At 52.1% G+C, this 16,462-nt stretch overlaps 6 protein-coding genes across 6 annotated transcripts; all 6 read right to left on the bottom strand.

Moving 5' to 3' along the window:
- Positions 1–880: 880 nt before the first annotated feature.
- On the bottom strand, positions 881–1,510 carry LAESUDRAFT_311640 (uncharacterized protein). Its single transcript, XM_040901953.1, has 2 exons — positions 970–1,510; positions 881–909 (listed from the first exon to the last, which is right to left on the bottom strand). The coding sequence occupies exon 1, from the start codon at positions 1,393–1,395 to the stop codon at positions 1,066–1,068; it is 330 nt and encodes a 109-aa protein (XP_040761883.1). The 5' UTR covers positions 1,396–1,510; the 3' UTR covers positions 881–909; positions 970–1,065.
- A 265-nt stretch (positions 1,511–1,775) lies between these two features.
- LAESUDRAFT_682915 (uncharacterized protein) lies at positions 1,776–3,592 on the bottom strand. The gene is made up of 2 exons (XM_040905807.1): positions 2,175–3,592; positions 1,776–2,121 (listed from the first exon to the last, which is right to left on the bottom strand). The coding sequence occupies exon 1, from the start codon at positions 3,551–3,553 to the stop codon at positions 2,186–2,188; it is 1,368 nt and encodes a 455-aa protein (XP_040761882.1). The 5' UTR covers positions 3,554–3,592; the 3' UTR covers positions 1,776–2,121; positions 2,175–2,185.
- Positions 3,593–4,448: 856 nt separating this feature from the next.
- On the bottom strand, positions 4,449–5,364 carry LAESUDRAFT_311577 (uncharacterized protein). The gene is made up of 5 exons (XM_040901952.1): positions 5,338–5,364; positions 5,034–5,281; positions 4,942–4,975; positions 4,578–4,892; positions 4,449–4,521 (listed from the first exon to the last, which is right to left on the bottom strand). The coding sequence occupies exons 2-4, from the start codon at positions 5,181–5,183 to the stop codon at positions 4,579–4,581; spliced, it is 498 nt and encodes a 165-aa protein (XP_040761881.1). The 5' UTR covers positions 5,184–5,281; positions 5,338–5,364; the 3' UTR covers positions 4,449–4,521; position 4,578.
- Positions 5,365–6,049: 685 nt separating this feature from the next.
- Positions 6,050–7,099, bottom strand: LAESUDRAFT_715697 (uncharacterized protein; the record flags this gene model as incomplete). The annotated part of the gene is made up of 5 exons (XM_040907175.1): positions 6,050–6,181; positions 6,228–6,326; positions 6,384–6,667; positions 6,703–6,916; positions 6,974–7,099. 5 exons carry the CDS (start codon positions 7,097–7,099, stop codon positions 6,050–6,052), a joined length of 855 nt encoding a protein of 284 aa, XP_040761880.1.
- Positions 7,100–7,514: 415 nt separating this feature from the next.
- On the bottom strand, positions 7,515–8,650 carry LAESUDRAFT_311453 (uncharacterized protein). The gene has a single exon (XM_040901951.1). The coding sequence runs from the start codon at positions 8,410–8,412 to the stop codon at positions 7,804–7,806; it is 609 nt and encodes a 202-aa protein (XP_040761879.1). The 5' UTR covers positions 8,413–8,650; the 3' UTR covers positions 7,515–7,803.
- Positions 8,651–13,731: 5,081 nt separating this feature from the next.
- Positions 13,732–15,746, bottom strand: LAESUDRAFT_715695 (uncharacterized protein; the record flags this gene model as incomplete). Its single annotated transcript, XM_040907174.1, has 6 exons — positions 13,732–14,224; positions 14,637–14,690; positions 14,716–14,935; positions 15,059–15,147; positions 15,223–15,336; positions 15,541–15,746. The coding sequence occupies 6 exons, from the start codon at positions 15,744–15,746 to the stop codon at positions 13,732–13,734; spliced, it is 1,176 nt and encodes a 391-aa protein (XP_040761878.1).
- Positions 15,747–16,462: the final 716 nt, after the last annotated feature.

The raw sequence follows: 16,462 nt of genomic DNA, 5'->3' as shown, positions 1-16,462 counted from the left end.
CATGTGCAACAATGTAATGGATAGATGATCAAGTGAAGTATCTGAAGCTTACTGGGTGATGGAGATGGACGGTACAGTGATGCAGCAACTGTCGGAAACCCAAATACTCAGGACGACGGTGCGCAAGCAGGACGGACGTCCATCATTTCGTGATCCCTGAATGAGAGGCCATCAGTGATCTGTATGGCGGTAGTAATAAAGAAAGCATTCGACTCGCAGTCCACTCAGTATATGGAGATCGAGGTTGTACTGGTTAATGTTATGCAACAATAGGCTAACAACCGGCTTGTGAGCCACCATACAAAGTGACTAAAAAGCTGAAGTTCTATCGTCTGCCTATCAAGACCAGCCTGATGGAATCAGTGTGGATGTACGCTTCATAAGATGGGGTTTCCAATGTACCGCGACAAGGATGGTGACAATAAGCTTAAAAGTCCTCGTAGTGTATCGAAACGACGGAGACATTATGAGCCTGCATCCACGACGGATGGTCGAAGATAGTCCCAAGGGAGAGTCTGTAAAATAGGGCAGCCCGACCGCCATCGGCAGTATCTGGGCATCAATCAAGAAGGGGGCCGAGTTCGGGCGAAGAAGTGTAATATGAGTGGAACCGTTTGAAAGGGTTCCGTGAGCGACGTTTCGACAGCAGGAAGTCGTGACACCTGTAAATGTCAACAGAATACGACATGTAGCCTTTCAATGTCTGCAAGACGAAAATTCAGCATCGCGCGCCCTACGGGAAGCGCCTCCCACACGTACCTCGCCTTCCTGGGCTTTCAGTCCTTCCTCACCCTCAGCATCTATGCCGACGTAGTAGAATCTCGATCTGGGCCAACGTGCCGCGGCACGATGCAGTTCGAAGACGTTGCCTCTTAATTTCGTGGCCGACGACAGTGACCTTCTTCCACTCTACATTGTTATGGTCATGAATTGGGCATTAGTATATCAGAAAGCACAAGCAGCACCCACCCAGTAACGATACACCCATTCAGCGCAGAGACCTACCCACCGCCTCCTTGATAATCCTCCTATATTCAATCATCCTCATCTAGCCTCTTCTGCGGATCATGCCCTTGCCAAACACCGTGATAAGGAATGATGATGAGATGGTTCAGGGACGACAATGCATCGCTGTGCAGAACAGTCGCCAGCAAGCTGGAAGGTGGTCGTGAGCTGGAAGGTGGTCGTGGGTGGCGAGGACGATGCCATGTCGACCCGCGCAGGGGAGAGATAGTACCTCAAGTTCAGCCTTAATGATAGGGCGATAAAATCTGCGAGCAGCAAGACATCGAGGTTCGCTATGTGAGCACGAGCGAGCAAGACACATTTATGCCTCCTGACGCTAGTTCGACTGAGCCGTCGCCTCTCCGGTGCAACTACGGGAAAAGGGAGCATAGGGCAGAGCTAGCGGTCCACTCAGCGAGACGGCGATGGCTAAACGAGAACGAGGACTTTCGGCGTCTAATGAGACACGTTCTTGGTTGCTGATTAATGATTCCTCGAACAAATGGCAGTATTTCAGTCGCTACTATGGCGAGGAACAAAGTAAGCCTTCAAGCTTTCAAGCCTGGTCTCTAGCTATGACAAAGCATCGCGATGTATCGTATACTGGGTAGCAAGTAATGGCAAGCCGCCACGTGGTCGACGCGCTCGGTTTCGTCGGGCGTTTACGCGCCTGTGGCGCACATTAAGTTGGGCACCGAAATCGACTGGCAGCTCTTGGAACCAGAAAGGGCGTCCTCATTTTCTACATGGCTAGTTGCCTTACAGGAGGTCAAGCGAAATATTCATGTATTGCGTGCCTCAGGATTTGATAGTGTTATCGGAACATCAAATGGGATCGCACATATACGTGAGGTCGAAGCTGAAATGCTCCGTTTGAACCGCCTCTGCGCACGAGAACAAGTAAAGCGGAAATGACCCGAAGAATTCTACGGTGAACTACTTTACTTTACCATGCATATGTCCTGACTCCCCAGGTCTCTTCATTTGTCAGATGTAGCATAGCGGCGGCAAGATGATGACGCATGCGTTCAACACTGCGATGGTTCACAACGAATAGTTGTGTTCTGGATCCTGCTCGAGTTATCGTTAGCGCAGGAATGTCTCAAAAATGCTGACCTATCAAAGTTTCGTTATTCAGAGCCAAGCGCACAATGCCACGAACAGCGTACCCAATATATTGTCAGACATTCACTAACCAGTGCCACACTAACTTTGCGGCTTCCCAAAGCCCGATAACAATCACCAATCCTACCGTGCAGGCTATGTTCTCTGTAGTTGAGCCTGTTGAGGGCCCTGAAAGGGATTTGGAACGATTACGCCGCCGTTCCAGTGCCATGAAGTAGTACGATGCTGGGATACTTTCCATCTCCGGAAACCACTGGTGGTCCTTAGCGGGCAGAAGCCGAATCGCCTCCTCTGTTTCATCTTCCCATCCCATCTGCATGGCGAGTAAACAAGCTCGCAATGCATCATATTTCATCTGCTCCACCCACGACCGCTTCGCCCATGCCAACGCGGATGTGACCCCGTACTTCTTGACGGCAGAAAGAAGTGCATGCGCGGCATCGAACCCTTCAACAACGGGGGCCTCCATTGGATAACACAATTGCAAGAGCGTATGCACTGTCCTGCCATCCTCTGCGACCCGGACAAGCGGTGGCTCTGTGCTCGGCTCGGGATGACCGTCGCTAGCTCCAGAATTCCTCAACATATCTGCGAAGACAGGAGACGCAAGTTCGAGGATGTTTCTATACACGCGGAATTGGACGCCGTCAGAAGAGAGCACAATGGTGTCGGCGGAAGGATGTATGAAGGGTTCTGCCCCGACAGGATTTATAGTGGTCGTTACCACTTGGAGCATATCAATTGACGTCGGACGACAGAATGTGAAGCAGTGAGCAGGACCTCGCACATTCGGATTGCGGAACTGGAAGAGTCGATGGAGGGCACCGGCAGACATGCGCTCCATCTCTGGCCCCTGCGTGATCGTCTCCTGTGATTTGAGCTTAACAGCCGCCTTCCTTGCAAGCTCCTCCATTCCCAACCGACATGCAACTGCATAGACCTGCAAAGCAGACTTCTCCACATACTTGCTCAGCGCATCGCCCAAGTGCCGGATCGCTTCTCCCATTCGGTATTTCTGTGCTGCTTCCAACAACTCTATCACCTCCGACGCACGGTGAAGGACAGGATTCTGCTTAGGATAACACAAACGCAGAAGACCATCCAACGCCGTGCTATTTTCTGTGACACAGACAATCGGCAAGCCGGTTGCTGTATCGACGTCTGTTACGCCTATTGCTGTATCGACGTCTGTTACGCCTATTGCTGAATCGATGTCTGTTACGCCGGTTGCGGTCGACTGCGGGGGATGGAACATGCATTCGAATACCGGCGATGCTAGAGTGAGCACCGCCTTGTGGCACTGGAAGTTCATCCCATCTGCTGACCGGATGATGATGTCGGCGCTCTTCTTGTTGAATGGGGACGCCGCTCGTTTCAAGTCCCGCCGTAGGACTTTCTGGTCAATTTTTGGGCGGTCTGACATGAGGAAGTAGGGATGGAAGGGGAGAACGCCTTGTCTCCCCTAGGCAGACCTATAAAATCGCGTTTTCGGGAGCGATTCGACAGGCGATATTAAGGAGAACGCCCCCTCTCGAGATTCCAAATAACAGAATGGTATTTAGTTATTTCTGCAGTGTCCGCTCCGCTTTACGTAATCCCTAGTAAGCTGTGGAGATTTCGACGTCATCGCTGTTCTCCACAGCTTAACCAAGAAGCGCGCAATGGTTACAATCGACCCGTTAGTACGGGCTGACGAGCTCTGCGTGACCGCCTTCTGCTCTATTACAGCGATTCACCCAATGGTCCGAACGTATACGGTCCATGCCACACCACGCGTATGTCTCTTATTCATTCTACCTCAGAAGGCAATGCTCAATCTAGTTCCATCACTGCCGGAACGAGACAGGCTGTAAAGCACTGCCGCGGTTAAATGCGAAGACGATTAGACGGTATGCTCTTTGCATTCCTTGTCCTCCCTCCGTCCAATAATTTGCGATCTATCAGGTCACTCTGTTCGACAATGTACGGAACTTTGCGACACGCAATTCAAAATTGAAAGACGATGAATACCGCATCTCCGCAGACGACATCATGGCGTTCGCTGACGTACCGGATGCCAGTGAGAGACAATGGCATCTGCCTAGAACATACATAAGCCTATCCTCCAACGGTTGTCAATTGGGCATACTTACCTGTCGCTCTTCGAGCTCCTCTTCCTCTTCTTGTTGTGCAGTTAGAAGGTTCTTCTTCTTACGCACTTTGAGCTTGGGCAGGTATCGCGTCAACACTGCATACCACTGTTAAAGAATTGCGGAAGACATAAAATGAGAATGCACATTTGTGACTGTGGTGAATTGCCCTGATGTCGTAGTTCGGCTTTGAGGGATCCGGACTCGCACCGTCCCTCACCAGGAATATATCTGCACACAACGAGGCGTTGTGTTGCACGCTCTGCACCGCGATCAGCGTTACGCCTCGCCCAATCCGAATTGACAGACTGCTCTCACCTCAGGCAAATCCACCATGAAATCCACCGTGCGCTTTTCCTTCCAGTCTCCATACGTGATATTCTCCCAGACACAGTGCGATAGCCCAGAATTGCCATTCGGAGGTCCACTGATTTGAGAAGACCTCGCCCGTAGGCGAAGTCGATAGGTATCCGTACATCGCGAGAGGTATTCCAAGCGGCCATGCAGGCTGTGCGCTTGTAGGGAGCAGCGGAATCTGGCTGGGTGACTGTCCTTGCGATACGCCGTCTGTTACCATCGCCAAGGGTACAGGCGGCGCGGCAGGTTGCTCCTTGGCCGTGAAGAACTTATTCGCTTCGGAAGAGTGAGCACAAACCATTGCGAGAGCTAAGCGGCGACGTACCAAGTTGCATTTTCAAATACATTACAATAAATTGCTTGGAGATGCATCGAGTGAGCACACTGCCTCAATGATTGAACTGTTGACGACAGTACCTGTGCAATAGCCCATATTCTATTGAGTGTCGATTCCTCTTGGTTCCTAGTGGGAGGAGTGTTGCCTGCCACCGGACGGGCGGGCGCAGCAGGAGCGGGCATGACGGTCTTGTCTAGTCGTTGCAAAGCGTCGTTCGATTTCCACCACATCTATCTATTGAAGGATGGCCCTGATCCTCTATCCTAGGAGTCGTAGCTGCTGCCGTTGTCGACGACTTCACTCCACGATTGTGGTTGCGCTTCCTTTTCTGTCATTCTGCATGTTACTCGTGTATTCAACCCTTTTATAATCGTACCCGCTCACCGCTCGTGTTACTCAACTGTACCATCTTTCTCCGGCGCCTGTTCGTCTATTCAGCCCTGCTATAATTGTGATCGGTTGCTCATATTATTGTATTACTCTGCTGCCCCGTCTTTCTGCAGCGCCTGTTATTTGGAACCGGCGCTCGTCGCCTCTTCACCCAAGTTGGACTGGGCTGATATTCCTTCGTATAATAAGCCTCGTGTTGCACGTGCGTCGTGAAACCTGATATGAAACTGTAACAACGTAGCGTCCACATTCTCTGACGCAGGTTATCGACGAGATCCCTGCACACATGATCGCATGTGCACTGCCGAAGGCTAGGAAGCTCACCTCTAGGCAATTCTCTCACCTGTGTGTAGCCGAAGGTTGAGTTCAGATGGATCGTTGACTTTGGCATTGTGGTCCAGAGACTCGGAGCGCACATAACCATGCACGTAACTCGTGTATGAACGGACGCCAGTCATCCACATTTCAACCGGGCGGCTTTCAGGCGACGAAGAAGTTGAGACTTGTTCACGTAGTCCTGCGTTGAGTTACGTGAAGATCTTTCCGCAATCTGTGTTGTTGACGGTCCATGACCAATGACTGTGGCCCATGTGGGCTCACGAATACCAGAACCCCTGATGATGATGGTGGTGCATATCTCAGTTCGGCTTTTAATTCAGAGTTCTTCACAAATCAACACATACTGAATAGTTCTGGGCTGTGTACTTTAGCTCTTTGTAGATTGCCGCATTTGCAATATGCGAGAGACACTGAGACACCCGGCGGCGGCAGACGCGCCTGTGGCGCAGAATATCTGCCGTCCATTCGTGGCGGCATTTCTGGCATAAACTCCTTTACGCTTTTATAACAAAACTTGCATATAGAGGGAAATGTCAGAAACACACTTTTGGTGAAAAAGATTTCCAGCCGAGTCGGGCAACTGCCGCAGGATTTCCTCTGCGCGCTGCCATCCACTTTATTTCGTCGAGCACCCTTAAATCGCACTGTCCGTTCCGAACGCCAAAGCCACTCAGTCATTGATGGGAGCCATATTGACTCACTACTTGTGTGGACAGGATGCGGACGTCGTCACCAAAGATCGGCCATAGCAAACTGGCTGCTTGTACACTGAGGACTTCAACGTTCTGCATTCTGAACTCTCGAAGCATACCACATCCCTGATCCAATGCTGTTAATACGAAAGCTTGCTGGATAACCGAATTGGGCCGTCCAGCGACAGCCGAAGCCGCTATAGGTTGCTCATACGGAATGGTCATGAGGACTACGCACGGATGAGCAGCGGGTTGTCTGAATGGCGAGTCGTCTCTAGGTGCGGTGACATGAACTGTCGGTTGCTCGTGCACGGAATGATTTACTTACTATGTAGTCCACTATTTGTTGATGAAACGATCATTGTGATGGAGAGCGAACGATACCTCTTGCAAGTCACCAGTAAACGACAACGGTCAAACAAAATTGAACCTCCGGTCGGTGATCGATACCGGGACAGTGATAGCCATAGGATCTGGTGGTAGCGCAGAAATGGTATTCCGTAATGTTCAAGCAGACGAGGACCGGTATCCGCTAAAACGGTCTACTATGCTTCATTCATTGCGTCATGAAGGCCCAACGCGATAGGATCGCCACTCACAGTCGATGAAGGCGACCAATCTGGTGTCGATAACTGCGGATGCAGCGCCATTTCTGGAAGATGCGTGCGAGAAGCATATCTTATGTTATCGTTGCACAGTGGTAGCCGGAGAAGAAATCCGTCCATGGATGTGGCGAGGGACAAAGCAGGCCTGCAACACTCATGCGCAGCACGAACACGTTGTTTTTACTCGCTAAGGCATCTAGAGCTGCTTAGCCACTTGCGCTCACATTGCGTTCACTCGCAAGTTCCGGCTGAACGGACAATAATCGGACATTATATACATTGTGAGTACATGCACTCTTCCATGCGAGACATGTAGTTGAATACAGTCTCTCCTAGAAAGCTTTAACGCAAAATCGCGTAGCTCTTGTGATTCCTCTCTAAACCCGCCTTCCGTCGGAATACTCGCACCCCCACCCCTTCATTCTCGCCGCAATCATATTCGCAATTTAGCTCGCCTGCAATGCTGCCCTTGGATCTGCGACCTCTAGGCAGCCTGCATCTGTTTCTTCTTGATGGCACGCATGACGACCATCATGCCGAGAATGTGAAGCCTTGCTTCGTGACCCATCAATGAGAGGTATTCGTCCTCAGATGGTTTGGCCAGTTGTATCCTGTACTTCTCTAGGCATGCAAGCTGCTTCGTCTTGGTCAGCTCTAGCCTCTCCTGTATAGTCACCGGCCGATACTTCGTTCCTGATCCCGTCACAGCTCGGCCAGCAACGGCCTGGCTCGAATCGTCTGTGGCCCTGTCTTCCATATCGCGCACAATATCGTGCACTGGTACCTCGGGTCCCTGTGGATATCACATCACCTCTTTGTCAGCCCTAACAATCTTCACCTCTGCGGTTGGGGGCACGTACCTGATCGTCCCTGGCCTCTTCCTCTGTAGGCTGCATGGCAGCACCACGACGATTGCACCCATCAGCCAACTCGTTCCAGACAGCTGCCATAAATTCCTGCCATGCTCGAGTGTTATCGACGTAAACAGGTATGCTGTCCACCGCTCCCCACCGAGGGCGACGTTTCAGCTTCATGCCTGGCTTTCTAACTGCGGCAGTCTTCTTCATCTTGGTGAGCTTCGACATCGTGGCGAGTGTATTCATTGTGTCGGGCTTCTTGACGACCGGCTGTTCCGTAGATGTCCTCGATGAAGCCCAGTATGCGAAGAGTTCCCTGTAGAACTGCAACCCTGCCGGGGATAACGCATGTGGAGCAGTGATATCCCCGATTTCCGTCTGCTCAATCTCTCCCTCGCTTTCGCCCTGCTGCAGGGGAGCGGCTTCGAGATACGAGGCAATGGTGACCACTGAGAAGCCTGAGCGCTCAATATCCATGCTGGGCACCTCAACCGCATTGTCGACATCTGTACGGCCTGTCTCGCTACCGAATGGACGGAAATTCACCGATGCCAGCACCGCTTGCTCAGCGGCCATGACGTCCACGTACTCCGCCTTCGTGTTGATGTGTGCATGCGCGCAGGAGACACCGGACAGCAGGGATGTTGGAGTAACAGGACGAGAAGAGTCATCTGTGATGACGCTGCAAACGTCTTCTGTTCCTGCCTTCGCTACAGAGCTTTCATGGCCAGTTTTACCAACGAGAGGGGCCTTGTCCTGCTGGGTCACATCAGCGCCCCCATCATAACGTCTATCATGGCTGTTTGCCACTCACCGTAAATTTTGCGAGCTCGTCTCCCACCAGCAAATCCTGTTCGGCTCCGCTGTGTCCGAGCCGTCCATTGGAAGCCCAGCCCTCAGTGTACATGAGCGGGCCTGCAATCGAGTATCCGCAAGATCCCTCCTCTATGGCTTCCAGACGCGCGTGAAAGTTATCGCTGTAATCCTGCGTCGATAGTAAGCATTGCATGCTACAACTAGAAGGCTCTTTTCGACTCACGATACTCTCATGATTGGCCAGTGGGTTCCTCCATGAGATCTCTCCTGATCCACTCATTATACCGTCCTGGCAGGTATCAGAAACGAGGGTGTCCGACTGGTGCGACGATGACGAGTGCATATCGTATATGGTGAGCCCACATATGAATACGGGAACCGGTGGACAGATGGCTTACAAACTTCTTGTTCTTCTCTATGACCGTGACCGTATTCATCTGTGGGTTTACAGGGCTGACCTCGCCATTGACCCTGGTAATTTGCTGGGCATAGCCGATATCATTCTGTGCCAGAAGATGACCTTGCCCCGGACTGCGCAAGAATTTCTTCTTCACAGCTGCACATGCGCGTTGTAAGAGATCCAAGGTCATGATGTACAGGTCGAGTGTTGGATGTTGGTGGATGAGCGATATCAGATCTAGGCTTCTAGCGGGGGTAAGTAAACAATTGTGCCCACGTAAAGAATTATCATTCATACATACGTTTCTGGATGAAAGAAATTACGGATGGCAGACACTTGTAGTGGTGGTCGAGGGAAAGGCGTGAGGAAGGAGGCCAAGGCGCGTCGACGCGGTTGAAATACGGGCGTCTACTTGCGTGGCTCGGTGGCAGCTGGAATACAATTGTCCGCCAAGACCGGTAGTCAATGGCCTGTGGCTGAGCTACCGTTTCCCCTCCAGGAATAGGAAAACTCGGAAAGCTCTGCAATGATACACGCATCAACTCGGAAAATGCGAGCCTGACATCTCGCGTGCAGATGCAGATGGTCTACGCACAGCCTCCGGACAAATTTGTCACCCTCGGACGTCAAATAGATTGTAAGTACACATGCCCTTACGAATGAGATATCGACCGGTCTCTTCCAGGAGACTTAACGAATATTTGTGCGGCTCCCATATATTTCCGCGCATACAGTTGCCTATTATCAGGATTCTCGCTTTCTGTCCTTTTCGCTACACAATACTTACCAATCATACCACTACCATAGAATCCTCGCACACCTTACTGCACGAAGCCGCTTGCGCCTGTTTCTCTGCAGCAAGTACTACCGCCATCATGCCGAGAATGTCGAGCGTTGCATTCTGGGGATTCAGTTTGAGTTATTCATCTTCCGATGGTGCAGCCAGCTACCTCTTCCGCCTCCCAAGACGTGCAGGTTGCGGATACCCTGCGATCCAAACAATGAAATATTACCGTGACTTTGCTCGTACTTCAGGCTGCGTCGCAGGATGAAAAATTGACTATTCTGATCAAAGCGGCAACTTGTCGTCAGTCAGTCGCATTCGAACAACCTGCTTGAATGACTTCAGTGACTCGACTGGAAGGCTGAGTGAGTACTATTCATGTCCCCAGTGACTGTGATCCGTTTGGCAATTCTATTGTTGCGTGCTCACCTTTGGCTTCTTTTAGCTGAACCATTTGTTTTACTTCTCCGCGATGTAAGATATATCCATGGATGAGGTTGAATATCTAGGCTCCTCAATCTTGCCTTACACTAAAGCATTTTACACAATAGCAACGATGTCAGTGTATGCATTTTTCTTGGAGAAACGTTAAACCGCAGACATCATCATCAAGGCTCAGGTCGACCAGTGAATTTTCTTGCATACTCTGGTGATTCCCATGACCTCCTTTCAATTCTGCCTCGCTCGCTTACCCCGTCGTAGATAGTTGTGTCCTACACAGACAGGACTCCCGAGAATGCATGGTGAAATAGGCGATCCTGCGTCGGATGCCATTCGCCTCATGCGAATCCGGGTAGAAACTGCTCTTGGCGACGATCTCATCCTTGCTGTACGACGTCACGGCGACAGTATGCGAACATTAATCGGGAAAGCTGGTGACGACATTATGCTACTGCAGCCGGCCGCACGGCGCATAGCATTGAGGATCGTCGTGCAGACATCCTTATCGCCACTGATCGGGAGAGGGTCGACGATCCTTTGCATCGTCAATTTGACCGTGGGTCTGCTGTTGCCATCACTAACCGCCTAACACCCGGTCCGTCGCAGTCTGCACGTACTACCTGTTTCTGACTCCCGATCGTCGACATCAGGTTATCTTCACAGATTGAGTGACATTTTCCTACCAATTTACTGGACATGATTCTCAAAACGAGCAAGTGATATTACTTCAATACTTCAGGTCTACGTTCAGCCCACATGTTTTTCGGCCTGTCTTCTCGATATGAACTGTGCAAGGATGAATATGAGGAAATTTGTTGTGTCTGCGTGACCAAACAGAGGTTACACGTCATGGCATGATCGTCTATATCCCTGCTGGGTAATTCCTCTTCGGACCTCATTGAATTCGTTGGATGTACGTCCTGTGTCGTCCTTCAATGCGATTGAACATCCGTTGCACATTGGGGCTGTCAGCAGCACGATCGTCCTCTGCTCGCTTTGGTGAAGGCGAACCATTCAAGCGCCCCTTCCCCTCTTGATTCTCAGTGGGCAGAGGGATTTGAATCACACAGCATCGTTGAGGAGATCACACTGTACATTGAAGGACGTTTTGTCGTTGACGGCCTATAAACGGAAGATCAAAAACCGTGGAACGTTCAAGTCGTTAACTAAATCGGCATCTCTCGATGATTGTGCTGTCCCTCGCTCTACATAATGTCAACTAGAATGAGGGCCGTTATCTTTAGTGCTTTACTTCTTTACTTGAACGTCCCGACGTGACAATAATACGTAGCATGTGGCCTACAGCCTTTGGTAGATGCCAAACGCCGCATACGAACAAAAAACCATGCTCCGTACGAGATCCAATACAGTTCCGCCGGCAACGTTAACGTTCATCACTCACTGGATCGATGCACCAAAATGGAGTACCAGGAGACCGATCGATTATCCTCCTTGCAATCATACATCGCAACACAGCTTGACATTTGTATACACACTACACAATCAATAGATCCATAGGATTCGAAGGGTTCGATGCCTCCTCGGACGCTAACCTTCTCGTTGCGAGGAATGGTTCCGCAGCAACCACGGTGGCCCATCGTCTTTCCACACCGCATGCTTGCATCTGGGAAAAGCCTATCAATATCCCAGAATACTCAATGAACGGTCGGGACAGGTGCCGATATTTGCACGGGTCCCACCAGACAACGGACCAGCAGAGGCGCCCCGGCGATAGCACATCGTCAGCCTTCAGGTTCCGATGGGAGATGCTTCCTCAGCAGAGCTTCCCACCCGATCGTCTTGCGAGTCTAAGATTACGGCAGAGGCTTGGCCACAGCGTCGGACGAGGGAGCGCATCCTGTGAGAACGCTGACACTGTCCAATCCGCGAGTTGACATTAGCTGCTTGTGAATCGCGAGGCAAGCCTTCGGTCCTGAGTGCGAAGACGAAGGCGCCTTAGAAACCCGTTCACTACATAAACTCGGCTGGCGTGACAAATTCTACGCGACCGATGATTCCGAAAGCGCGACGCGGCGTGCGACTTGAATATCGTGCGGGAGATGCTCGGAGGCACGGACAGTACTTCCGGTAGCTTCGAGAAAGTCGACACGGGGTGAAGGAAGGGTGAAGGTGATGACCGTCTCTTTGCCGCCACGAGAAGAGTCATTCAGGGAATCGTGTAAATTTGATTGGGTATCTGCGCTGATCTATAGCTTCACGTAAGCTGAAACAACGAGAAGATGAGGCGTCTTCTTGTTGGTTAGCTCAGACGGATCGGACAGGCCGGAGTTCGCTAAGGGTTCCACCCCGCTTTGCGTCCGTTGCATCGCACACGCGGGGCCTTGAGTATTCATACGAGTCGCTCCACTGCACGGTTCTTTTTGACCTGGACTGGATATAGAGCGGACATATGGGGAAATCAGAAACCTATGTCAGCGCACGAATGTCTTCCGATGGCGTCATCAATGAGTGCGAATTTCTATAGCCGGCTTCAGCTGCACCTTTCGTGAGGCGAAGTAAAAACCTTCATGGCAATGAAGCAGGGCAGATGCGCGTCTTCCATTCTGCTGCTTGCGATGAACCCAGGTCTCATGGACCAAAATCGATGATCGATGCAGCTAGGAACGACACGCCCGCACAACTGCACCCTCCCTTCGCCGTTATCTAAGCCCCGATATCAAGTCAGCCTGCGACCACGGGCCTGTTCAGGAACGCCATCTGCCCGCAAGCGATTAATATGAGGCGTCTGAACGTGGACGAATATAGAATCGCTGATGCTCCGCCACGCCAGCGTACGAAGCGCGGAATGTCACCAGACGACCACCAGCTCGCGTTCCAGGCCAGCATCGATGCACAGCTAGATGCGTGACCCACCGCGCAGTGATCGTATCCCACACCATGCCTCGAGTGAATCTGAAGATGGGTACGCGAGGCGTCTGCGGAACAAAAGATGTCTTGAGAAGAAGTGCAGAAGGTGGCCCCTGCAAGCTTCTGAGCATATTGTGTGGCGCATGAGCGTATTGAATGTTCGTGTGCAGACCACAGAAGGCCCAATATCAGCCTTCTTTGGGCTGCCGCAGGAATATCGTGTATAGCCCGTGGCCCATGCATGACGTGTCCAAAGCAACACGACCTGGCCCAACGAAACGCCTGCCACGTCAGCGAGATCCCAACAGATGACACACCTCAGTCTGGGCGCAAATCCGCCTCTGCGAACGTTCGATGCAGCACGGGGCCAGTAGCCAGCTGATCTGCTATGCCCGAGCCTACCGCCATTTAGCGCGTTTGGCACAAAAAATTGCCCACCAGAAGCAACCGGCAGGACGAACAAGTAATTTCAACTTGCGAAGCGCGGAAAAGCATGGTGAATCACCGGGGGTACTGAGGCCAGGACGAGGACGGTCTCGATCGTTAATAGGACTAGCTCAGCGCAGCAGTGCAGTGTATTGAGAACTCATCTGTCCGACGAACTTCTCAACGGGCCGAACTTTTCGATGGGGTGAGTGACCAGCTGTGAAGTCAAGGCGGCACGCCCAGCGAAAGGCATGTGCGCGAGCATCAGCAGACTGCAGCGTGCACGGGAGCCGCCATAGAAATGTGGCCGGTCGACGTCGCTCGATTTGGGATCACGTCCGGACGTACGGGCTCGTGGCAACAGGCGCCCTCGGGCTCCGGACAGGTGCGCTTTCCAGGACAGGCGACTCGAAAACCACGGAACGCTGGTAACAGTATCCTTGCGACCAGACGTGTTATAGTAGCACCGTGCGATGGCTGGTAGCGTATATTCGTCAAGAATGGGATGGTCTTCCGAGAGCGTTGATGTGCGTGTGGTCGGCGAGCTTCGGAATACTACAGGTAGAGAAGCTGCCAATATTGAGGAATGTCGTCGCACCGCGTCAGAACCACACGTAACACTGCCTCCACGTCCGATCCGGCAGTCGGAGAGACTGTGTAGCGGGGATGTACATCCTACATTCGGTGTGTAAGCACTCGCATGCATTCCGGCGTTGCGGTGGCAAGCGTCGATCTTCATCGCAAGTCTAGAAGCCCGACAATCCAGAGGCACCGACAGCCCCCGGGGGCGTTGCGCATTCGAGAGCGAGTGCGACAACCAAAGCACCACAGCAAGCAAAAAAAAACGCCGGCCGCAGCAAGACGCGACACCGCCATACCCGAGAAGGGCATAGCCATACGCATACACAAAGCGATACAAGCACTGGCGGAAAAAGCGCACTGGTACTCGTGTCCCTTCGACTGCACGGGTCTCGGTTGATCTTGACGCCAGCTCCCACGTGAGCAGGAGAGAAGACGAACGATAGCGCGAATCGACAATGGAAGCATGGAAAATTGTGGGCGCACCAGTTCCCGTCTGACGGCGTAAATGGCGCATACGACACCATTGAGAGGCTGACACTGCCTCAATGGCAAATCAACGTACAGAACTATCTTCGAACGTCTTGAAGCAGCGACGCCCTCTGATCGGGCTCCAATAGCGAAGCGAATTATTGTCGGGACGACAGTCGCCTTCGAGAGCCGAATAGTGCGCTGCTGACGTTGCCCATTCCTGATCACGATCCCATCTTGTTTTTGAAACGTCGAAGGACCCATAACATGCGCAACAGACAAGTAGCACGGAAGCGCAGACTCCTGGAGGGGCTCTGGTAGCAACAACGACGCATGACGCTTTAGCTAGAGGGAGCAGCGGAAATCTGGCGAAGTAGACGTCCAAGTCAGGAGAAGTCGTCTGTAAGGTCCCATGCGCAGTGGAGACTTGCATATACTTGTAGCAGAAACCGCGCGACCAATGATGCCATGGAGGGGAGCAAACGCCTTGGGCAACTGCGCGGCGCGAGTGGCAATGGCCGTTCTTCTGGCAGAAACGGCGCATACAACGATGTTACGATTTTTAGAAAGCTGAATTTACTCCAATAGCAAATCAACGTACAAATTCGCCGTTCGTCTCGTGCGACATGCTGCACCTTCAAATTCGTCCGTGCTTGCGTCACCGACTGCGCCGCGGACCTTGTTCGTTCCTGACTTCGGCTCTACCGCTTCTCGCCTTCGCGTTCAATGAAGGGCCACAAACGCAAAAAGTCAAATGCACGCATATAGATCGCCGGAGAGACGGCAGAGTTTCTTCTTGGACAGTCGCGAAAACGGCGCATGCAGCGATGACGACGCTACACTCGGGGCCGGTCGCGTTCCAATGGCCAAATGACGCAGGGAACTTTTGCGGGACCAAGTGCCCGAGCATACTGCGTACTGTTTCGAATGTGGGGCTGCTGATGCCAAAAAAGCGACTATCAAGCGAACGGAACGGTACTTCTGCAGGAAGCCCGAACGGTGAGAAGACCGCGCAGCGGATAATTGAGAAAGCAGACACCCTAGGTTGGTAACTCTGTTCACATACGAGGATCGGAAGTGGCCGGCAACTGTATGCAGCAGAAACCGCGCAACCGATGACACCATGGTACACCCCAGCAGGAAAATGACGCCACGGCAACGGTACACGGATCCTTCGAGTCTATCACGAAAAGGCGACTTCTTCGCGGATCGCCGGACTGGGCTACTCCACACTTCGTGCAACTTGAGCAATATATTTCGGCAGGACTTCTAGGGGCAAAAGCCAGCTGGCGGTGTTTCCGAGAGAAGCGATTAGCTGCATTGAGTAAACGAGGGGGAACTTGAAGCAAGCGAGGTTGGAATGCTCGCGATCCAATAGCGAAACCGCGTATAGACAGGCAGTGACCTGGAGACACAGATGCTCGGGGGAGAGAAATGCACCAACGTGGCCGGAGATGAGTGTATGCGGAGAGTTAGATGCGAGATTTGACAACTATGGAGATGGCGCATTGTCCTGTGAGACTGAAGGGTCTGTAATGGACGGAGTTCCCCCATCCAGGGCCACTTGCATGCGGTACCTTGACTATGATGTCTATCCCAAGTTTCCGGCCATCACAGGTGAAAATGGCCGGGACGTGATGTATGGCTACGACGATACACCGACGGAGCGCGAGCGCACGAGATGCACCTCCGTCCGTCAAACCTGTCGGAGTGATGCGGGCTGCAGAAGGTCAGAGTTACAGAAAATGTGGTCGCATATGATCGCTCGGTCGGTGTCAGCAATGGGCGCGGGTTCAGAGTTGCATTGCCTGCGCAATATTCCGCGGTCATATGTCCGATAT

The sequence above is a fragment of the Laetiporus sulphureus genome (assembly GCF_001632365.1).
Source record: "Laetiporus sulphureus 93-53 unplaced genomic scaffold LAESUscaffold_34, whole genome shotgun sequence".
Classification (NCBI taxonomy): domain Eukaryota; kingdom Fungi; phylum Basidiomycota; class Agaricomycetes; order Polyporales; family Laetiporaceae; genus Laetiporus; species Laetiporus sulphureus.
Note: the sequence above shows the minus strand (reverse complement) of the source record. Positions and strands in the feature narration are given on the sequence as shown.